This window comes from Pinus tabuliformis, chromosome 5_2 (genome assembly GCF_031772625.1).
Source record: "Pinus tabuliformis cultivar Carrire ecotype Pingquan chromosome 5_2, CPIR1, whole genome shotgun sequence".
Classification (NCBI taxonomy): Eukaryota; Viridiplantae; Streptophyta; class Pinopsida; order Pinales; family Pinaceae; genus Pinus; species Pinus tabuliformis.
The window spans coordinates 98,759,931-98,785,300 of NC_142306.1; the positions used below are offsets into that span (position 1 = coordinate 98,759,931).

The following is a 25,370-nucleotide window of genomic DNA, read 5'->3' on the forward strand; positions in this document are numbered from 1 at the left end:
AGATGAGATGTGCTGCAACAGGAAGTTCAGACTAACTTTACTCACCACTGGTTTTTTTCCAAGCCTAGTCAATTACCAACTTTGAGTCTCCCATAATCTGGACTTTTCCAATCTCCATCTTCGTTGCAAAATTTGAAAGGGCCCAAAGGCCAGCAAACTTTGCTTTTGTATTTGACCCACAGCCTGGAGTTACCTGATATGAAAGTAATGGCTGTGGTTTATATAGAACACCACCAAAAAAATCCCATGGCATTTCATAATTGATCTCAAGCATAACCAACATTCTCAGCTTCAATTGTTTAGGATCCATTTTGTATTCCTGGGTCAACTTTTCAATCAGGCCTATTGTAATCTCCATGAGCACTTCCTTATCCTGAAATATGCTCATGTTGCATGGCCACCAAATATAATGAACCATAATCCCTGGGAAGGAATCGAACTGTTTGACTGAAACATCCCACATCCATTCCAATGCACAATCTTCCAAACTGTGCCTAGCCCAGGATGCTTTGGGAGAGAGCCAACCATTCCAGTCCATACCTGAGCTGCCTATAAGCAAGAAATAAAAAGATGAGAAAGTAATTCAGCTTCAGATTTACAAAGAGAGCATTGATTGGGATCAGACCAGCCCCTCTTAAGGCCATTGTCCCATGTTCAGAGCTTGTTATTCAAGGTAAGCCACAATATGAATTTGCATTTGACAGGACCATTAAATTTCTAGATTTTATCCCACCACCATCTAACAACTCTGCTATTAAGAGTTTCCATTTGAGTACTATAACCCAGTTTTGTAGTGAAATCTCCATTCTTCTTATTTCCAGACCAGCATAAAGAGTTTTCCTTGTCTTCCCTTAATCTAATAGACCCTGAGCAAAGCAAACTGACATAATTGTGCCATTCGTCTGCTGGGGCGCCAACCAATCCCAGCTTTTCTTCATTCTTCCAACCTTCATGACCTAGAGCTTGTGGATTTTGTGCTTTGATGTCTTCCAAAACCTTGATTATGGAGGGATCTCACCAAAATATCAGATATAATGTAAGCATTCCCAGCTCTCATCCACGGATCCAAACCAAGGCAAATTTTTGATTCGTTTCCTACTCTCCAAGCCATCCATGGACCTATGAAGGGGAATGAAGCAACCAAAGCTTTCCATACTGTAGATCCATTTTTTGCTGTTTTTCTCGGCATTCGATATCAATCCTCCATCGATTGGTTCTTTAAATATTTTGAAATCATAATTTGGCCCTATATGGCATTATTATGAGTGAGACACCACAGACTACGAATAGCCAGTGACTGGGCAAAGAGGAAAATATTGTTGAGCCCTCATCCTGCCCATTTTCTTGGCTTTGCTAGGTTAGACCATTTTACTAGTGGAATGCCATCTGAATATCTGTTACCAGACCAAAGAAAATGAAGACTGACCTTCCTAATTTTAGACAAAATTCCTTTCGGAATTGCTGCAATAGGAGTCCAAAAAAGAAGAGTGCTTTCAAGGAATGACTTGACCCCACAGGCACACACATATTCCCATTTATCTTTGGCAAGGGTTTTAAGGCCATGATCATCTAGCATTGTGAAATTTCACTTATTAAAGGTAAGTGGCTAGATTGCTAAGAGATTATGGAGACTTAGATATGATCTTGGACAAACCATGAGTTAATGAAGGGGGGAACTAAGTGGGTTTTAATAGATCGATTATTCTTATGAAGGTTGAGTAGTTACTAGAAGTAACCAATGGGATTAATACAGATACCACATATTAGCCAATTCGCAATGCATGTGAAGAGAAGGGCCTTGTACTCCTTACATCGTAGATGAGTAATTAAAAATATATCAACAGTAAGCTGAATTATTTTTGAAAATAAGCTTTGTAATTTCTCTTATGGAACTTGTGTAATGATAAATTAAAAGGACATCTCAAACTGAAGATCCTTAGGGAACAAATTTCTTGAAGAGACAAGTTGCTGTATGATTGTGTACAAACTCAAAGTGTGAAGGTGATGTCCAATTGCTTGAGGTGTATGTTCCAGCTAGAAGGTTGACAAGTAGGTAAATCTCTTGCTCTACAAAATATTTGCAGAGCACAACCGAATTTGAAGGTAAAAGTTGAAGCTGAATTAGGAATTTAAGCAATGCATGTCCTTGTTGAATTTTCTACAAGATGTACAATAGAATACGATTTTCTGCTAGATAATTACTTCCTAATGAATTCCAACCAATATATATTCCACTACTATCATTGAATAATTACACTTCAGAAAATATTAACAGTAAATGCAGTAGAAATAGTAAAGATCATAGAAAGATAGCCATGCACAATAGAGAAAACAAATTTTACCTTGGGAAACCCAACCTTGGAAGAAAAATGAACATCTTTTCTTTAGGAGAAATTATTCTTTAGCAAGGTTTACAAATCAACAATTTTGTGTAGAAATCTGTGCCAATAATCCAAGTCAAATACCAGTCAAATTTGGTCAAAACTCTAGCAAGTCAATGCTAAACCAATCAAAAGTCGAATCTGTAGTCAAACTTTGGCCTGGTCAAACTCAGCTTCACAGTCAACTTGGCCCTATAGTCAATGACTCGCGGTCAACTTGGACCTGCAGTCAACTCTGTCCTATTCTGTGTGAAAATTCCTATCCTCAAGGAACCCATACTGCAGCAAAACTGAATTTACTTCTCTTACTTAATTTTAATATACATTATCAAGTTATTTTCTGAATAATACTGAAGTAAATTATTTCTGCAACTTACACCAATTTAATTTGATTACATGAAATAAGAAAATGAGCAAAGAACAAGATACATAGGACACTGTTAATTTTGGACAAAATAGTCCCCGGAAAAACCCAATGCGGGAAAACCAGTGCAACAACTCTGAGGGTTTTATATTATTAAGCAGTAGTTCTGAATACAACGTTGGATGCCCTCCCGACAATCTAGTTACTGAAAAAAATATAATGGCGGAAAATTGAGTGAGATTATCTCACTTCACCCGGCTGTTTCTGGCTGATCCGACAACAGAATTGGCTAACCGCGACTATCTCTGCGCTGGCCTTGCGACAACCTTACAAACTCTGCGTCAGCTCTGCGCAGTCTTTTCTGCCTCTTGGAGCTTCTGCGTCAACCTCTCCCGGCTGTTCTGGCAGCTCCCTGACAGTTCCGGATTTCTGCGTGAGGGCAACCTCATTTCTGCGTTTGGCCTTTCTGGCTCTGGGTCAAGACTGCGTGGGTCCAGACTTGCCCAATGTCAGTCCCTCTAGGTGCTGCGCTGCCTCCACTAGCGGTTTTCTGCTTCTCTGCCCAGTAATCCCGAACTATCCCTGCCCCTCTGCGGCAGAATGATCACTTAGTTCGAATTTCTCAGCGTCCTGACTCCTAGCCCTAGAAATCGAACTTTAGATCAATTTGTTATCTCCGTGTGTGTTCTAAATGAACTCAAGCCTCCTTATACTTTTCTCGTTGAGACTTCAATGACCGAGATTAAGTCTCTAATCAACGGCTAAGATTAAAACTTGACTTGATCCGCTTTCTAGAACATTCTCACCCATATTTTGATTAATACCAATTAATACTTTAATTTTCCTAAGTTTAGACTTAGGAACCCCATTAAAAATATTAATTATTTTAATAAAATACAATCCAGGTGGAATTTCACCAAATGGTTTCTGGGTTCTTTAGAACTCATGTGCCTTAGCCTCTCCACCAATTTTCATGGCTAGAGCACATCCAATGCTACCAAAAACTAACACTCCCTCATAGTGAGGAAAGTGCTCTAGCAACAACGTCTCACTGCATTCTGCTCTGTCTCTGAAGCATCTCCTTTCCGCACTGTTGCTGTCACCAACACTATGCTGCTGCTGCTACTGTACTGCTACCCATGACACTGCCACTACTACATCTGTACTACAACTCCTTCTGCATCCGCTGCTAACACCGCCTCTACTAGCTCTGCACTACGTCATCTTCCAATTGCTGCTACTCAGCAACGAAAAAGCATCCAAAATTTCTAAACTAACTGCGTTCAGCATAATACCATGTGAATGTTGGAATTTGACTGCGACTAGTCTCTGACACCCAGAATCTTCTGCGTTGCTGCTGACTTCTGCATTGTGCCATCTGTATTGTTGCCAACCTTGCTTTGCGCTGATTAGTCTTTGGTCTCAGGCTACCGCATCTTCTCTCCAATCAACCCACTGCATCATCTGACACTGAGTCCATCTCGCTACTACTGAATCTCGAGCTCCCATAACAAGGAATTGATCCAAGAGGTGGGTTCCTTAAGGATCCTGCTCATATGTAGTCCTCCCGACTACAGTTCTATATCACCCCATTTCCCTTCTGGAGATGCGTTGGCACTCATGGAAAACTCATCTTCGTCAATCTTTGCTGGAGAAACCTTAGGATCATGTTTCTCATCCTTATCCTTTTGCTTCAAAGGACATTGGGATGAAAAGTGGCCCATCTCACCACATCTGAAACATTTCACCTTCGAAATGTCCTTCTTTCGCTTCTGCTTCTGCTGTCCCTTTGATGCTAGAGCTGCATTCTCTTCCTCCTCCTTGGTCTTTGTGCCACTCCCACTGCTGCCATTGAGGTTGACCTTAACCAGATCCCTCCTTAATTCTTCCTGTTGAAGTGTTGCCCACATCTCCTCCCATGAAGGTAGTCTTTCTCTGCCTAATATACTTTGGACGAAGACTTGCCATTCATCCGAGACTCCATTCAGGGCTGTCCTTACCATCACGGTAGACTGAGGAGTAGACCTTGTTGTCGCACAGAATGTCTAGGCACCATGACAACGCTCAGATTTGGGGCTATCACCCTGATCCCCAATCTCTCCATTTAAGCTGTCTCCCTACAATAGGCTAAAGGGGGTAGACCCTATGGAAAAGTGGAATGAAGAAGAACTAGTTGGGAACCAATCAGTTCGGGAGACATAGTGAAGCGATCAAGTACTTGATTAAGATTTAGCAAGACTTATAGGATTTGATTAGATTTTAAACGATTGATATTAGTGCCTTATGGAGTCAACGATCTTGCTAGGGAAATTAAGACCAAGTAATCGATTAGCAACTGCTGCTTAGATGAATGACTATTTTATATGAAATGCAAATTCTAAAACTAATGTGAGATGCAAGAATCTTGGTTAATTTTAGTTAAATGCCTATTTATTGTGAACCCTTCAATCCTTTCTGTGTTGACTCTGATTTGGTAGTAATTGGTAGACAGAATATTAGGAGAAGCACACTAAGGTGTGATTAACGATACCTCTCCTGAAATTCTAACATACCCGGTGCCTCCAGCGCTGCAGAGAACTGTGGCTCTGACGACTGCAAGGTCACCGTTTTAAGTACTATTAAAACAGGGTTCTCAAGAAAAGACGGATGGAGATCTATCTGTCTATCGACCAAGCTTATGCTTGGAAGTAAATTTTATCTATGCAAAGTTAACTTATATGCAAATGCACCAGATGATGAGAAGATGAGATGAAGTTAGATTCAAGGATGAAAATATGCTTATGTCACTGAAACTTCCGATACCCAAATGAAATGTTCGCTTTGTTAAATGAAAATTCAAAATTAAACCCCTGAAAATAATACAATTAGAACACAAACTTATTTCAAATCTTTCTGATACAGTTATAGCTCAAAGAGAACAAAAACTTATTTGTAATTAATATCAACAGATGCTCAAAAAATACTCAGTTTATGAAACAAAGGATATGCATTTTATCACAATTCCATGACAGAGTACTTAATTTTCAGAAATTAATTTTTAGAATAGCAGTAAGAAAAACTTTATGACAACAACAATATGACAATGAAAACAGTAAGTTATCAATGATATCTTTCTGCCAAAATTTTACCGAAATTTTTCCAAACTTGCCAACATGAATTATAAAAAAATTTCACATTGTTATGATGTGATTTCCAGAATTATATCAGATCTAATATACTTATTACAGCCAACAATTAAAACATGAAATAAGCCTAATGATGAATGCCCAACTCAAGAAATTAATTCCTTAATGTATTAGACAACTTAGGAACTGATTTTAGGCTAACCCACATGAAATTTTCCACTGTTATATTTCAGACTTTAGAAACAGAATTATTCATAGATAACAGTGACCCAAAATGTAGATCTAGCCAAATTCTTGATACACATCAAACATAAATGACTTATTAATGTATTTAACAATTTTTTAGTTAATTTCAAACCACTTCGATGTGTTTTTCACCACTATTAGAAAGGTATATAACTGTTGTAGCAAACAGTGAAGAAAACGATGGTTTAGAGATCAAACCCTTAGGCCCTAGGCCTTGAAGATCACTTGCCCAAGTTGCCAAAAAAGTTTCAATACCCGAAACACAAATTTTTACCATTTTTTTTGCAAAAAACCACCAATGATTAGCTTCAGAAAATCAAATATTCAAATAAAAAAGGGAGCAAGGGAAATCTAGTGCCAATGAGAACTAGCACTTGGGTTAGGAGAAGGCAGATCTGGGCTTAGGAGCCCCAAAACTTGAAACCTTTGTTCTAAAAAAATTATTTTGCTTCAGATCTTCAGATTTATTGCAAAATCTTTAATGGTTGGCCTTGTAAAAAGATTTGGGATAAGATATTTCCCTTCAGGGCCTAGATCTGCTTGAAAAATTTCAGATCTGAAGATTTACTTGGCTAATTTCTCAGATCTGTTCCTGCAAACAATCTTTGAGCCTAGATCTTGCCCTCCAGAGTCTAGATCTAGCTTAGGTTGAAGATTTACTTGGCTAATTTCTCAGATCTGTTCCTGCAAACAATCTTTGAGCCCAGATCTTGCCCTCCAGGGTCTAAATCTAGCTCGGACTAGAAGATTTTCTTGGCTAATTTCTCAGATCTATTTCTGCACAGGTGAAAAGAGAAAAACCCAATACCCAATATGTACAAAAATAGAGAAAATCCCAAAAATCGAAGTGTTAAAATTCAAAATTATGTTACAAATTTCAGATCTACACAAGTAAATAACAGATATATACAAATAATTTACAGATCTATACAAATAATTTACAAATCTATCAGATCTGAGGAGTATGAGTCCAACTTCGCTCCCAAATCTGATAATATAAGGCTCTTAATAGCCAAATCTAACAAAATTTCCACAAAATTTTTAAAAGATTTTGAAATTTTAGAGAGGTACTAGCCCAAAAACACCATGCAGAAAAAAAGATTATCGTTAGATAAATTTTGAGGCTTATATGAAGTAGGTTCTTCAGAAAATATGTGTTGAGAGTTGGCTGGTCCAACCGAGAACTATACCCAAACGCTCAATGAGAACCTGAGAGATCTTCTGCAAACACTAGATCAACCATCAAATCAAGTAAAGAAATAGAACAACAATAAAATTATGAAGAAATAGAGATACCTGCTACTTCAATCAAAATTAAAAATGTTACCCTAGATCCAATAAATTGAGTAAGATACCTGTATTCAGATTATTCTAAGAGAGCTATTGATGGATAGTTTTCACATAATATTGAGCAGAAACTAAAACAATGTTACCATAAATTCATGAAGAGGAACACTATAGCACGTTGAAACCCCAAAGGCTTTTGCATTAATTCAAAAAGGTATATAAGAGAGCTTGAGAGCTTAGTACACGATCTAGATATCAGATGATCTCAACTGACAACTGACCTCCTATTTAAAGATAAATCTTCCAACGGCTAGTTTGAGTGATCATTGTCAAAGTAATCTCAACCGTTGAAGAGGATCAAAATTTCTTTTAATCTCATCTGTCGAAATTTTAATTATTAAGGAAATTTTCGAATTTTTCAATTAAATGCATTTTAATTAATTCAAAAATTATATTTTTGAATTAATTTCCTCAAAATTTTGACTTTGATACAAAGGCTTAAAATTTAGCAAAATAATCAATTAACCTTAGTCCCTGGACCTCTTAAAATTTAATTTTTAAAGGACCCACGAATTTTGCCTTTGGAAAATTTAAATTTACCTAGGACCTATAATTAATTAAATTTCTGGCTTAGGATTTTAATTAATTTTGGCCAGAAAATTTAATTAATTAACTTATGAGGGGATAAATTATTTTTCTAACCCTCAAGACACTTTACATCATGATTTTCACGTTTTTTACATCTCAAGGGGGAAAACCCATTTGCAAAAGACCCTCACAGAGTACCCAATTCTGCGACACAAATATAATTTAGCAGATCAAGCAATTTATAATAAAATAACCTAACCAAATAGTTAGGATTATTCCCAAATCACTTTTACATAGACTCGATCTAGAACACTAGGGCTCCCCTAAGATCCCAGTGACAAAATCCATTCTGGCTTTGGGGTAAGGTTGAAGGAAAACTCTGTCGACCATCCGAGAATGAATCGGTGAGACAAAAAACCTCCCAGAATGTAGATTGTCACCAGAAAAGTAGGTTTACCTAGGTGATTACATACATGACACAGATCTGCTGAGATTATTTACATTATACACATGCAGACTGGGTTTACATTATAAGATGGTCCTCAGGCTAATGATGATAGCTGGATGGTAGGAACACATCGATCAGGCGCTATCCCTTTTGCGAAAAAGGGGGTGTACTACTATGGGTCATTGACACGTAGTGGTCAACAGACCCCACTGTAGTCTTTGGTGTCCTGAAGACGTTGAAGATATGAGTTAACCCCTTCTCCCTTCTGCATCAATGTTCGCTGCAACTTTTGTTCTAAGTACATCTTCCGCTATTCGGAAGAATCTTCATACAGTGAAGACAAAGCTTCCCACATTTCTCGGGCTGTATCTTTGCCCTGCAAGTGTGAGACCACATGATCTCGAAGTCCATCGAGTATGAACCTCTTCACCTTTCCTTGCTCGGCCTTGTACTTTTTCTTCTGATCATTGTCTGCGGGAACATCCACAACACTCTTGACGTAAGCCCATGTGATGCCATCTCACCCAAACTGTTGAATTAAATCCTCTAGTCACTGCGCAATACTGGTCTGCTGCTCGGCAAGTGAAAATTTCGGACTTTTGGCGAGAAAAGTCCTTTGAGGAGAAAATTCCCCTTCTATGTGTCTTCGCTCTTTTCCGATGGATTTCTGCCTCAGCAGAAACTGCGCCCTTCAAGCATTGCGCTGAGGCTCTGCATCACTCCCTCTGCCTCTGCAAGCTCACGAACCGGAAATCGTACCTCTCTGTCGACTCTCTCAGAGAGAGATTTCCTCGGAATCTCTGCTTTCCTGGCAAGGACTGCACAATCCCTTCAAGGGGATTCGAATTGCTGCCAAATGCAGCTATTGGCCTCTCTGCTCAGCGCTGGATCTGCTCTTCCTGTTTCAAAATCAATGCTCTGATACCATGTGAAAATTCCTATCCTCAAGGAACCCCTACTGCAGCAAAACTGAATTTACTTCTCCTACTTGATTTTAATATACATTATCAAGTTATTTTCTGAATAATATTGAAGTAAATTACTTCTGCAGCCTACACCAATTTAATTTGATTACATGAAAGAATAAACCAAGCAAAGAACAAGATAAATAGGACACCGTTATTTTTGGGCAAAATAGTCCCCAGAAAAACCTAATGTGGGAAAACCGGTGTAGCAGCTCTGCGAGTTTTATATTATTAAGTAGTAGTTCTTAATACAATGCTGGATGCCCTCCCGACAATCTAGTTACAAAAAAAAATATAATGGCGGAAAACTGAATGAGATTACCTCACTTCACCCGATAGTTTTTGGTTGATCCGGCAACAGAACTGGCTAACCCCGACTATCTTTGCACTGGCCCTGCGTAGGCCTTGCGACAACCTTACAGGCTTTACGTCATCTTTGCGCAGTCTCTTTTGCTTCTTGGAGCTTTTGCGTCAACCTGTCCCGGCTGTTCCGGCAGCTCCCCGACATTTTTGGATATCTGCGTGAGGGCAGCCTCACTTTTGCACTGGCCCTTTTGGCTCTGCGTCGAGACTGTGTGGGCCCAGACTAGCCTTGCATCAGTCCCTCTAGGTGCTATGGTGCCTCCACAAGTGGCTCTCCGCCTCTCTGGCCAGTATTCCTGAACTATCCCTGCCCCTCTGCTGCAGAATGATCACTTAGTTCGAATTTCTCAGCTTCTTAGCTCTAGAAATCGAACTCTAGATCAATTCATTTTCTCCATGTGTGTTATAAATGAATCCAAACCTCCTTGTAATTTTCTCGTTGAGACTTCAACGACCGAGATTAAGTCTCTAATCAACAACTAAGATTAAAACTTGACTTGATCCGTTTTCTAAAACATTTTCACCCATATTTTGATTAATATCCATTAATACTTCAATTTTCCTAAATTTAGACTTAGGAACCCCACTAAAAATATTAATTATTTTAATAAAATTCAATCCGGGTGGAATTCACGAAACGGTTTCTGGGTTCTTTAGAACTCATGTGCCTTAGCCTCTCCACCAATTTTCATGGCTAGAGCACATCCGATGCTACCAAAAACTAACATTCTGCGGTCAAACTTGACCTGTTCTATGGACAACGCCCAGTCAAATCACCTAGTCAAGCAACTAGTAAACTCAGTGTTCTTTCTCCACACATGCAACCATGAGAGAGAGACAAAAGTTGAAAAGATAACTTCTGAAAAAAGAACTTAGACTTGCTTTTTGATTGATGAGAGAATGAGGCATCACATCATATATTTACACTTGTCAACTGGGGGTGAAATAACCCAAGGGACAAACCCCTTCATGAGTTGGGCCGATTTGATGCTCCAAAAATCAAATTTTATTTTAATTTTTCATAATTGTTCTACGCTGACTTAAGCATGTGGGATACCTATCGATGTTGCACAAAAAAATCAACACTCCCTCTTAGTGAAGGAGGTATTCTCCTTGGCTGCAAACAAATTTCTCCTTAGCTGAAATCTCTCCTCTAGAAGAAAAGTTAATGAGTTTGCTATGTTGATGTAGTGTCTTTTCATATGCACGTCTATAGATCACTCCATCCTTGAGTAGGCAATATGACTCCTCATTTGCATGTCTATAGATTACTCCATCGTGGAGTAGGCAATGTGAGTATCCTAGGCCATTTATGTAATATTCCTAATGGAAATATTAAGTGATAACAGTCGTGAAATCATAAACATGCAATAAAAATTGTACACACATGCAAAAATACCAAATTACACTAGAAATAACACCCAAAATGCTAAGCCTTTTTATTATATTAATCAGATAGGGTATAATGAGTAGGAACAAAAGATTCTGGACTTGCTACAACAATCAATGCAAATCCTAGGTGAATATGAAGGTACCCAAGTGCTGGAAATGGCTATACTACCAAATCTGCATCCACCCAGAAACTGTCGCTGCCGCTGGAAAGGAACTGCTGATTTAACTCTCCAAACTGGAATGGCTTTGACTTGTGACCTTGGGCTTACAAAGGTTTTTAAGAATGATACAATGAATGTATTTAGCCCTACTGCAACAGGGGTAACAGGTCTCACAAGTAAGCCTCTCCAATGTCGATGATTTACCCATAGCCATATCTTGTAATGCTTTGAAAAGGTCACAACAGTCCTTGCTTTAGTGTTCTTTGTTGTTGTAGGAAATGTGATTACTAGTTAATCCTTTTAGTTGGGTCATGTTGACATTAGCTTAGGTTAGGGTTTTTTCTCTTTTAGATAAAATTTTGGGTTTTTTTTGTAACGGCCTTGTTTAGTTTATTCATGGTATTCTTGAGTTCTTCGTAGGGTGCTTCTTCATTTCCATTTTTTAATATAATTTCAGGGCTTTTTTGTAAGAGCCTTGATTGCTTTATTTGCGGTATGCTTGAGTTCTTCATAGGGTTCTTCTTGATTGTTACAATGCGCTTGAATTTCTCTAAAAATGTGGGGTTCTTAAAGGGTTCATCATGGGGGTTTGTTAGGATGCATGGGTGCAATATAGGGTTTGGAGAGGGATGGTTTGGTTCTTGAAATTGTTACTTGGTTTGTGAACCTTACAAGTTTGCCAGCCTAGTAATCTCAGTGGGAACTCATATAACTTCTTTCTTGTTTTGATAGGGAATCTTATGATTTGTGCTTATATGTACTCTTTGAATTTATGCTTCTTTTTGGGTTGATTGAGATCATTCTAAGTTTGATTAGATAATTCTAAGTGCTATTCTCATCTGCAACAAGAGCCTTAATATGAATTAGGTACACAACATGTGGTTTCCAACTCTTTGAAATCTACGATATGGTTCCTTGAAAACTAGAGATAAAGCAATTTTTTCTGTTGTGCAGGGAATTGGTGGAGCGGGATTCCTTTGATGGCCTACAATAAGTGTGTACTTTCTTTTGTAGCCCATTATTACATCTGTGGTGAAATATCTTGCATCAATGTTTTTCGAGCTGATTTATTGTCTCTCAAGCATTTTTTATCTGCAGCCAATTTATTAAACAGGTTGAAGAAAAATTTACTAAGGATATGGATATAATTGTAGCATGTCAAAAAGGAATAAGGTATGTTGATTTTGCAGCATTCAAGGCTAGATAATTGCTTTGTAGCATTTTGTTGTCTGATGGATAAGGTTCTTTCAGAAGTGATTATTGTAGTATGGTGTCCCTATGATAAAATAACAAAGGTCGGACAGTTCTATCCAATTCTTGGTTTGGCTTAATGTGTTTTAAATGATGAAATTGTTCCTCTCTCACATGAACTTCAACTGGACTAGCATTATGAAATCGATAAATCTGCTTACTTCAATTTCAGAGAGTATGATGAAATTTTTCTATGATTGATCCAGTTGTCCTATTCAGTAGCACTTTGCTAAACCAGTACGTGCAGAATTTGTGGTGTTTCAGGGTTTAAATGCTATCAACTACTATTCTGGTTGTCATCCATCCATGTAGGTGCAGTACCATATCTTTCTGAGTTTAGATACTTCACAACTAAGTTTGTTACAAGCTGCGGTTTCATTTTTTTGGAGCAGTCAGTATAGAAGAGGAATGCCCATGGGTATGCAATGTGATGGGATAATCTTGTAAATTCTCTGTTTGTTTTGTAAGTTGAAATACAGAGTACCTTAAACCTTGAAGAGCGTTAGTTTTAATAAATGGAATTATTTACTTAAAAGTAGAGGTTGCATGACACTTATATATATATAGGAATTCAACTTCTTTGTCTTTCCATGCCCCTAATTTCTTTTTAATCTAGAGGTTGAAGATGAATGTCTCTAGAAATTTATCAATCATGATGTTACATAATTCACACTTTCTCTTGTTGCACTATGAGTACTATTACCGATCCAATTGGGAGTGTTACTAAGGTCTTGGCAATCTACTGGATGAGCACACACAAGGCAGAGACCCATTGTCACCTTCGCCCAAGCCCATGCTATTTAGGCCCAAAACCCCTTGAATGGACAAGGGAAGAGTCTCTAATATAACCCCAAGTAACTCCAAAGTAAGATCAATACCTTATATGGAGTCACCTAGAGAGTGGAGATGTTTGCTTCTATGAGCTGCCTAGCTGTAAAATATGTGGTTGTAGTAGCAAAAAGTTACATGGAAAAATTAGGAGCACCAAATCACTCAAAATATGCCGTGTAACCTATGGATTTTGGTGTCCTTGAAAAGATATAACAAAATATGTAATTATTCTGTGAGTTGGGTTGTTGGTTAGAGAGTTATGAGTTGAAACAACTTGCTATTCTATGTAGCAGACTATGAAATCTCCAAAGAATGTAGGGGCGACAATATGAGTTGACTATAACATCCAACCTACAAGTGTTTTAGCACTTCTAGATGATTAGTCTAGGTGTGGAAAGGTACGAGGTTTAATTTGATGCCTTTGTGTAATGAACAAAGTTCGTATACCTGCAATAATCTTCATAATACTTCGAAGACAAAGACATCCATTGTAGGACAAATAATTGTATATTGAATATTATATAAAATTGATGTGAGATGATGAGATTACAACTGAGGGTCTTGTATATATACCTAGGCAGGACCTCTTTCACAAATGGCCATGTCTTTAGAGACATGTCTCTTCATTAACTAATTACTAGCTAATTAATCATTAATTATGATTATTATTGTTTACATTATTTTTTATTATTTTTCTATAAATTATATTCATAACATTGCCTTCCTCTTCAGAAGCTTTGTCCTCAAAGATTACTGCTAAAAGGGCCTGATCTCTTTCCCTGTTTCAAATATCTTGTTGTCTCAGTACTTTCATCTTCGTTGATACAAGATGATATGATGATCTTAGTGATAAACAAAATTGTCGGACTAAGAACGGATCAAACCATCCTAGATTAATCTTTTGTGGAACTCTCTGGTGACTGGAAATTTGTAGTGAATTGTTATCATAGGATTGGATTCTACAAACTTCAGTATTTCTTGGAACATAAATCTGTCATTTATGTTCTGAATGATACAACTTTGTAGATTGATTGAGGTATCTATTCTTATGATTTGGATGTAAATAGGGAATTATGTTTCTTTGACCTTCCTTTAATGTTTGTGTGTTAATTTTCTGATTTACTTTAGGTATTGATGTCGCTGAGTTGGTTATAGAATCTTCACTTGGAATGTCCATTGTTTGAACTACAACTTCTAGGTCCATCTTCACTTCAACTATTTTATCTTCTTCTAGAGTGGTGATATTGACCTGATCGATATTTATTCCTTTATCTTCAAATTGGACTAAAACAATTGACAACTTCAATACGTTTTCTTAAAGTTGTTCTAACTTATCATTTAGTGACTTATTGTCACTTTTAAGATTTTTTATTTGCGTAAGTAGGGCCTGGTTATGATTTCGTAGACGTCCAAGTTCGTCATTTTCTGAATTGTCGACTTTGTCCTTAGAATCCTTCTCTTTATCTTTTAAGTTTTTGATTTTGTTCTAATAATTTTTTATTAAGGTTCCTTGAGCGTAAATTTTCATCTTCCTTTCTTGATAGACTTGTGTTAAATTTCTCCTTAGAACTTTCATTCTCTTGCTTTAATTTTATGCTTCTTAATCTTGGACTTCTTGATCTGTCCAAGTAATTTTTGATTACGGTCTCTTAGGCGCAAAATCTCTTCATTACTTTCTATTGATTTTTCATGACACTGATCTTCGAGATCTTTATATTTCTTCTCGATGCTTCGCTCTTTTGTTGAAGTTTTGCGATCTCTTCGTTTAATCGTTTTATTTTCATTTGCTCATTGTCTTGATGTTCTTTTGTACTAAATAATCTTCCACACCTTGGACATCTTAAATTGCATTTTTTTTTGAATATAAGTATATCCAATTTCGTTTAAACAAAATGGACATTTAGTCCAAAATAGTGATTGTTGTGTGGAACTCACCTTGACTTCATCATTTTCGAATTATGCTCCATTTTTCTTGGTAATTTTTTGCGTCAAATGATACTTTGACTATAGATTTTTTTGTATACCTCTTCTTTTTCTCTCTGTATATATATTTCAAATTATGATTACTTCTACAAACGTCCTTATATTTTTCTTCCTTCCACGCTCTAACTTGTTTTTCCTCTGGGTGGAGCCAATTTTTATTTTTATTTTATTATTATTAATTAATTAACTATATATGATTATATATATATATATATAATTAATGGTTTGATTTAAAAATTGTTAATACTTAATAAAACATTGTGACTGTGAGCGAATAAGACATGACCGATTATCACGTAACATCACTACTGTTGTGCAGCGTTGACCTGTTGGAACAGTTTTGAATGGACCGCTGGTGTTGGCTGGAGCCGCATGGAGATCGTTGACAACAGGTGCCATGGATTGGAGGAAGGGACGTTGGCAGACAATGTGGTCGGGCCAATGTAATACGATGGATAAAAGAATGGTGGGGAAATTGACGGTGAACGAGGAGCAGTCAGATAGAACAACGAACAAATGTGGAGTTGGCTGATGGGTCGAATGATGAGAAACATGATGCAGACTCATACGAAAATTTTGACAGTGGTACAGGGTTACATTAAGTCATAATGAAATATCGACAGCGGACAAAGCGACAGGGACAGGGATAGCGGAAGAGGGCGGATGATGGTGATTCTATAGTTGATTTGGCAGGTTTGACGGTGTGTGGAAAATGCCTGGTCGGGACCGTTGGTGGCCAGTCAATGGCTATGCAACAGATATGCGGCGCCCTCTTGTTTTGGTATGCAGCGACTGCAAATGTCCAGGCTGATCTGTATGTCAGGCGATGCTCAGGTATGTTGTTTGTTTGTTTGTTTTGTTTTGTTTTTTGTTTTTAAATATTATTCATTTATTTTTTTAATTTTGTTTATTTTTTCTATAATTTTTTTTCTTAACTTTTCTATTTTTTTTAAGATGTATACTTTTCTTTGAGCCTTTTTATTTTTTATTTTTAAATGGCCAAAAGCCTGATGTTAACCCTAGAGAACATCCAAAAGCTTCTTATGGCTAAATTCTTGAATTCCAACATTAATAGATGAAGGGTTGATGGCCAAAGGATTGGTGATCAAATAACATGGCTCTGATACCAATGTAACTAACAAAGTTCGTATACCTATAATAATCTTCAAAATACTTCGAAGACGAAGACATCCATTGTAGGACAAGTAATTGTATATTGAATATTATATAAAATTGATGCGAGATGATGAGATTACAACTAAGGGTCCTATTGTTGCTGTGAAAATTCCTCAACCGGAATCTCTATTGTGACAAATGATGATACTACTCTATTTGTTAAATTCCTTTAAACAAATTATTTGCAGTTTCCGACGACAAATATCTTAATAGATACACTGGAGCCTTCACTTAATTAAATATTATGCGGAAACAAGAGACTGAGCAAGAAAGAAAATACAACACAATAGACACCGTTATTTTTGGACAGATGTCCCTGGAAAAACCGAATGTGGGAAGCTGGTGCAACAAATCTGAGGGTTTTATATTATTAAACAGTGGTTTCTGAATACAACTTTGGATTGCCTCCCGACAATCCAGTTAGAGAGAAATAGTACTGACAGAGAAGAATTGTGAGATTACCTCACTCTACCCGGCAAATCTCGGCTGTTCTGATAGCTGAATCAACTGTCCCTGGTTACAACTACGCTGCCCTTGCGCAGTAACTGCGTGGGCCTGCGTGGAGCTCTTTGAGGCTCTGCATTAGCTCAACTGGGAAACGTCTTGCCTTCTGGAGCAGTTTCCAGCCCTCCCGGCTCAGAAATATCAGCTCCTCTACAAAACTCAAACTTCTGCGTGGGTGACTGAGCTGCCTCTGTGTGAGCCCTTCTGACTCAGTGTCAAGCTCTGCATGGGCCCTTCTGCCTCAGCGTCAACCCCTCTGGTGTTCTCTGCCTCTCTCTGTTGCATATCCTGGGCTCTGTAGAAGATACTCCAACCCAACTATCCCTGCCCCTCAACTGCAAGAAATCTATTCGATCAGAATTTCCTCCTGAGAATTGCGCACTAAAGAAATTCAATCTCTTGATCTCTCGGTGTGTTTTCCAAATGACCCTCAAGCTCCCTTAAATATTCTCCTTGTTGACATTCAACGGCCCAGATTAAAAGCTAATCAATGGCTAATATCATTTTAGCTTGATCCTCGTCTTCTTCTAGAAGTTACACCCACAATTAGATTAATACCCATTAATATTTTTAATTTCCTAAGTTTAGACTTAGGATCCCGTTAAAAAATATTAATTATTTTAATTCCGGGTGGAATTTCCCAAAACGCTTTCTGGGTTCTTTGGAATACATGTGCCCAAGCTTCCCTGCAAAATTTGAGGCCTAGAGCACATCCGATGCCACCCCAAATCAACAGTCGCCAAGATTGTACAGACACTGCGACAATGCTCAAGACGGGGCCTGTTACTCTGATCCCCGCCCACTCCATTTTATCTGTCTCTCAACAATAGGCTATGGGGGGTAGTCCATATGGAATGAGATGAAGGAAAACACGCTGGAAACCAATTTGTTTGGGAGACATGAATGAGTGGCCTAGCCAATTGGTTAAATTCGAGTAAGATTATTGATTATATTAGATTTTAAAGTATGAGACCAGTGCCTTAATGGAGTCACAAATTCTTGCTTATAATAAATTGGAACCAAATGACTGGATGGACACCCGCTGCTTAAGATGATTGACTAACTTGAATGATATGCAAACCTATGACCTATGTGTGATGCAAAGATCTTGGTTATTTTTAGTTAAATGCCTAATCTAGATGTAACCTTCCCTTAACTATTTTGAAGTTGGGCTCCAAGGTAGGTTGTGGGAAGGAGGCCAACATTAAGCAGGCTAGGGCCTGATTAATGATACCTTCTGTTGTGCTCCTGTCACCTAATGCCTTTGGCGTTGCAGAGACAGTGGCTCTGACGATTGCAAGGTCACCATGTTAACCTTTGAAGAGTTGCCAAGGCCCCTCAAGTCAAGTGAAAAGGGTTGTCCTATGTCTCTATCAACCTAGCTTATGCTAGGAGGTAAATTATTAGTGCAATCTAGACTTAGTATGCTAATGCAAGAGATTATAAGTGAGATTTGTCTTGAGTTAAGATTGTTTGAGTTATTTAAGTACTTAGTGAGAATATTCTTATAGCACAAGTACTCAACAATATTAAAATGACAATCCTTAAACGAGACAAGTGTAAACTTCAACAATATTTCACAAGATGCTTGATCAATTAAATCAACTTATCCACTTATTAATCAAGATGCCAATCACAGTTCAACAAGATTATACGTGATAATGCCAAAGAGATGTTCAAACTTACCATGTTTTTCATCAGTCCTTCTGATAAAATATTTGCTTCCAAAAACTTTAAAGTATTTTACAGTAGGAGTCTTACCATACCAAAGTTCATGTGGAGTTTGAGTGCTATTTACCCGAACATTTGCTTTGTTGAGAATAGTCACGGCAGCGAATGCAGCTTCACCCCAGAAGGTTGCAGGAGTTCCAGATTCATCTAGCATGGCTCGAGCCATTTGTTGAACTGTTATGTTCATCCTTTCTACTACACCATTTTGCTGAGGTGTTCTTGCAGTGGAGAATTCCCTTTTTATTCCATGTTGTTCACAAAAGTCAAAGAATTCATTCGATATAAATTCCCCTCCTCAATCAGATCTGAGGCATTTGATTTTTCGATTTGATTCATTTTCAACCAAAGCTTTGAAGGCTTGGAACTTTTCAAATGCTTCATCTTTATGCTTTAGAAGACCCATCCAACACATTCTGGAAAAATCATCAATGAAAAAAAATTATTCTTCTCCACGAGGTGACTTTTTCCTTGTTGGTCCACATAAATCAGTATGTATAAGTTCAAAAGGCTTACTAGCTGACCCTTCTTTTTCCATGAAGTGAACTTTGGTTTGCTTACCGATTTGACATGGTTTGCATATTGTATTTTCTGGGATGCTGATATCTGGAAGATCACGAACAACCTTGAGTCTGCATGCTTTTCTTATTTGAGAAAAGCTTAGATGTCCCAATCTTCTACGCCACAGTCAGTTTTCATCATTTTTGCTTAGATAGCACTGTTGTTATCCTCCTTTGAGTATGTATAAGTTTTTTGGAGTTCTTGTACCTTTGATCATAGTCTCTTCTGTATCACGCTCACGAACAACACATCTGTTTGATCGAAACACCACTTCATTTCCTTGATCACACATTTGACTAGCGCTTAATAGGTTATGCTTTAAACCATCTACATACATAACATTTCCAGCTTTAACCTTTTCTTTCAAGAAAACAAAACCTTTACCTTTTATGCCAGCTGGAGTGTCATTTCCAAATGAGACATTTTTTTTCTTTTCTAAGGCATTGTATGAGTGAAGTTTCTCTTTGTCACCTGTCATATGTTTGGAGCATCCACTGTCGATGTACCACTGATTTTCTTGTTCTTCCGCATACAAGGCTATACCACATCTTTCTGTTTGAGATTCTTTCCTTCTCCATATCTTGGGATTTAATGGCGTTTGCTCCTTTTGAGGTGTTTGCTGAAATTTGCTCCTGCATTCAGATTCTTCATGACCAAAGTTGTTACAAATTGAGCATTCTATTTCATTTTCAAGAGGAGAAAAGTTATTATAGGAACTTCTCTTGATCCTTGTTACATTCCTTTGATTTCGTGCTTCTCTAGTTATGATGGTTTTGTAAGCAACACATTGAGCAACTTTGTGCCCAAAATTATGACATGAAAAACATTGTTCATTAAAGAAGTTTTTGCGACTATCGAATCTATTTACCTGTTGATTGTAGTTTCTATTGATATTCATTTTTGGAGAAAATTGAGTATGATTTGCTCGCGGTTGGTTGTGGCTTCTATTGATATTCATCCTTGAAGAAAATTGAGTATGATTTACTTGGTGATTAGCTTTATGCCTTTGCTGACGATTGTCACACTGTTCACTGGTCTTTGCTGCATCAAGATAGCTTTTGGTGGAGGTTGACTGTTTGACGGCTTCTGTGATTGAGATGCTTCTTCAGTATATCCAAGACCTGTCTTTGTCAGAGGAGAACGCTGAACTTTGATAATTTCATTTAATGTTTCTGATCCTTTAGCAAATCTAAGATTGAGAGATTTTGTTTTCTCAAAATCTTTTCTTAGACCCACAGTTTCTCATTCTAGTTTTTCATTGTGTTTTTCTTTTTCAGCAAGTTGGTATGTCAAGGTATCTATGATCATATTCTTTTCTTCTAAACAGATTTTGAGTTTAGAGATTTCTTCATGAAAGTTTTCCTCTTCTAAAGCATCCCAAAAATCATCATTGTCATAAGCCATGAGAAGTCTATAATTATCACTATTAGATAAACCATCACTATCCTCTTCTAAACTATCTAAAAAGTCTTTGCTATCATAAGCCATGAGAGGTCTGTAATCTTGACTAGTTTCATCTTCATCACTATTAGATAAACCATCGCTATCTTCATGAGTATAGTAACTCCTGCTATTCACAACTTGTTTCCTATTCCCTTTTGCATATTCCTTTCTTTTTTCATATTTATCTTTATGAGGACATCTGGCAGCATAATGACCAACTCTACCCAAGCAAAGCATGTGAAAAGTAGCTTACCTCTGAACCTTCCAGAACCCCGTTGAAGCTTCTTGACAAAATTTACCTCAGCATCTTCTTCTGAAATGTGTCTTGATTCATTGTGTTCTTCCTTTTTTTTCTTTTTGCTAAAGCTTTAAATGCGGCTTCTCTCATATCTGATGGACCTCCTTTTTTCATCTCAAAAGCAGTTAGGATTCCGTGAAGCTGTGTCATAGTGATATTCTTCAGATCCTGTTTTTCTTCTATGGCAAACACTTTTGATTCAAATTTGGCAGACAAGGATCTCAAAATTTTCTCAACTAAGGTAACTTCCTTTATTTCTTCACCCAGATTCTTCATACAATTAACAACCTCATCTATACGTAAAAAGTAACTAGCTATATTCTCATCACTATGCATCTTAAGAGTTTCATACTGAATTCTGAGAGTTTGAAGCTTAGCACGTTTCACCTGAGAGTCTCCTTCGTAGCTCTGAACAATTTTGTCCCATATCTCTTTGGCTGATTTGAGTTGCATGACTTTGACAAACTCTGACTGTGACAAACTTCCCAAATAAAGTATTGACAACTTTGGCATTGGTTTCATATTACTTTTTACCTGCCATGTCTGTAGGAATTGCTGTTGGAAATTTATATCCTCCTTCCACAATTTCTCAGACATTTGTTCCAAGAGATTGTAGATAGGCTATGGTTCTTATTTTCTAATAAACAAAGTTGCTCCCATCGAAGATTGGTGGTCTGATGGATCCCATGCTTTCGTGATTATTCATCTTGATGGATCTTCCTTCAAGCGATCAAGCTTCTTCTGAAGAACCTGGCTCTGATACCAATTGTTGGAAATAATATTAAGAGGGTCAGTATTATCAGATCAAGAATTTTTCTTTTTCATAACTAGATTTATATACGCTACTTCAGAGAGGGGAACTAGCGTGTACATGCAACTGTCTTTAAGGCAACCAGCATTTATGCAGTAAACTTATGATTCAGTTAATTCATAATATGTTGATCTTTAATCAGTGCATCAATACTTCATCATTCATTAAACAGTAACCATGTGCAGTATAAACGTAATAAACCATTACACATAAGCAATGCACATGAACACCAAGATTTAATGTGGAAACCCAAAGTGGGTGAAAACCACCTTTGTCGTCTCTGTCTTCTTTTAATAATAAGAAAATTTGTGTACAATCTTGTACTGGTGCAGACTCATACTAGTATGTTGGTTTCTACCTGCAGAAGGTTACAACCTTCTCTCGTTCTCCAGCTTCTACTGGAAGGGAGCTACAACCCCTTAGCTCTTGTACTAGCCAATATGATTACTAGTACGTAGGTGCCAGCCTACAGAAAACTCCACTCTTCCACTAGGGACTACGTTTCATGAATTTTTAGATTGGATGCTCCTGACACATATCCATATGAAGACCTTGACTCATCAATAACCCATAAAAAATTTAGAAACTCAAAATTCATCAACCAACATGCAGTTAATATGAAACAATCAAATCACTGTCATCAGAACACTGTACTGAACCCAGAAACTTGTATCAACATTCAGAACCAATTGAAACTTCAAAAATTCATGTGTCAGTCTGTATACGCTACTTCAATGAAGAAAACCTGTGTGTATATGCTACTTCCTTCAGCCCATCCTACGTATACCTCTAAAGATTCTGAATCATAAAATCTCTAAATCACACACTGTACCAACCAACAGTGTACTGAACATCTATTGTCAACTTACAGAACTTTACACAGGCAGGCAACAGAAAACACTTCTTCTCACTTATAGAATCAGTCAAATATCAACCTCCTTATGCATCCAAATTTAAATTTAGATCTAAGAAGACTTCATTGACAGACAATAGTAAAATAGCAGCAACAATAAATCAGCAATACTGATCCAATAGATCAGTCATCTTTTAACATCAAGCCTTTCTTTTGTATACGCTACTTGAAAGAAAAAAACCTGCGTGTATACGCTCTTTTGCTGAGACGAACCTGCATACAGATCTGCAAATATTGACTCAGAACTTGCTGCAATTCTAGACTTCAGACAAACCCAGATCATGATAGATAACGAATAAAACAAACACAAAACATCAGATCTAGCTTCAACCAATATTAGATCATTCAAGAATAAGTCATTTCACGTCTCATGATCCTCATCCAATATTGAACTCAAAGTGCACATAAATATTTCAGATCTAGTCCTAAACATAACCTTGCAACATAAAATATACTTCAGATAGAAGTATTCCTTAGAATCTTATTCACTTGCACATCTGGACTTATGATCCTCTCTTCTTTATATAGTTTTTGGCCTTTCTCAATACCATGGACCGAATCCACTTAGGACCAATACCTTGGATCAAATACCACGGACTGAATACCTCAGACTAAATACCTAGGGTCAATATCATGGTCCAAAGATACCTTGGACCAAATACCTTGGACCAAAACATGGTTTTCAACTTGTATGCGCTTTGCCTTCTGTGGGAGTGCGTGTGTGCGTTATATGCTATTTCTGTTTTGAGTAACTGCGTGTATACGCTGTTTAGACTAAGTGAACCTGCGTGTATCTCTTAAACTGCTCTTACATCATTTTCTTCCTTCAAATTCTTTATTCTTATCAATAGACCTCAGTTCCATCTTCCCGATCCTCTATACCACTGCCCTATTGCCTCTGAATATTCCTGTTAGCCTCTTATCAAAACTGAGTTGACCTGTAGAGTTGCCATCAAGGACAATACTTGTATCATAATGGCAACATTTATGTAATGTTCCAAAGTAGGGATTTAAGTGATATTCTAAACAAATAAACAGTGCAACAACATAAAATTAAAAACATGCATTGAACACCCACAAAACACTGAAAATCTGGAACTGCTGAGCCATGTATTATAAAATCTGAGAGCAATGGGTACAATATAAATGTAGTGGTGCACCTGGGCTTGTCTCAAGGACAAGCTGGACTAAACCCAGGTGATGGAATAGCTGAGATGATGGCCGTTCAGCTGCTGCACCACTTGCACTGCGCTGTCCCAGCAAAATTACTGATCTGCTAACTTTGACCTGCTGGAAGGTGCCCAAAAACTGCCCAGAAAATTATATCCTTTTAACCCTGGACTCCTTGGCCAAAACCCAGAAAAACCCAGAAGGAAATTTCTCTGGTTTTGACTTTGGATTTTCGGCCTCCTTGGAGCCTCTCCCCAGCTGCTACAACCAAATTCGACTTGCAGGAAACAACCTGCAAAGCCCTCTGAAAATACCCCAAGTACGCTGGGTTCACCTGTACTGACTAAATCCTTGCTCCCCGGATGACCCTTGGTTCGGATGACTGCTCTCCCAGCACCACGAGTTTGCTGCTACAGTGGCCTTTGCGCAACACCTCCGTCCAAAATCTCGACTAACTGTTGCACTGGTCTAGCTGGCTGCTACTCCAGCGAGTTGCCTTTTTATGCTGCCTCCTAAACACCTGGCTCTCCCAACAAGCTGTGAATCCCCTTAGCTGGTATATTCTTGGGTCTCCCAGCACGCTAGGAATCCCCCTTGCTGATTTCCAATTCCTCCTGCGTGTTCCCTGCCTGCCCAAGAATATGCAGTTCCTCCCTGCGCTGATGACTGAAGTGTGTGACTGTATCAGACTCCCTGGAAACTCCTGTGTAATAGCCTCCCTAGGGTGGGCATGGATGGTCCCCTGAAGAAGAGGTTGAATCTTCCCTGCGGAAGACTCGTGGCTAAACAACTGGTAGACTCGCTGAACAATAGAGCGTACAAAATGAGTTTGTTTGTCAAATAATCAGAATGCGCCAAAAGGGGGCTCCCTTCGCCTCTTGTGGGCGCTTCCTTCCGCTAACTTTAATTCCCTCCAACGTTTTCCTTGGCCAATATTCGAACTATGCATGGGTGGCCCCCACATTCCACTAGCTGCCAAAAATAATTCGAACTGCTTATAGTTCCTAAGTTTCTGCGTGTGGAGTCCTCCTCTTAAACCAAAATTGCTACGAAAATTGTGTTGTTGCATCTCGTGACTAATTCATTTGAGAAGGGACATGACAGTCCTCCCCTCCCAAATGTTGCTTGTCTTCAAGCAACCTCAAATCCGGGTGCTCTAGTATGTGCTTATCCTCCCAGGTGGCATCCTCATTCGGTAAGTTCTTCCAGTGTACCAAGAACTCCCTGATGGTCTTTCTCCTTAGTTTTCTCTCCCTGCTTTCTAATATGGCCTCTGGTTCCAACACCAAATGGCCCTCATCATCTAATGGGGGTGTTGTTGCACAAAGTGTCTAGGCACCGCGACAACGCTCAGAGTAAGGGCTGTCACTCTTAATCCTTA

General features: G+C 38.0%; 1 protein-coding gene across 4 annotated transcripts in view; it reads left to right on the plus strand.

The window, feature by feature from the left end:
* The window catches only part of LOC149157700 (rhodanese-like domain-containing protein 11, chloroplastic), a 239,420-nt gene that overhangs the window by 113,353 nt on the left and 100,697 nt on the right, over nucleotides 1-25,370 (plus strand). For 3 of the 4 annotated variants that reach the window (XM_089435965.1, XM_089435964.1, XM_089435963.1), the window contains 2 exons: nucleotides 12,275-12,314; nucleotides 12,419-12,493. In XM_089435965.1, coding sequence (XP_089292091.1) covers nucleotides 12,275-12,314; nucleotides 12,419-12,493 — 115 coding nt within the window. Of the gene's footprint in view, nucleotides 1-12,274; nucleotides 12,315-12,418; nucleotides 12,494-12,818; nucleotides 12,973-25,370 lie in introns of those variants that run through there. The other variant, XM_089435966.1, reaches the window with a different exon arrangement.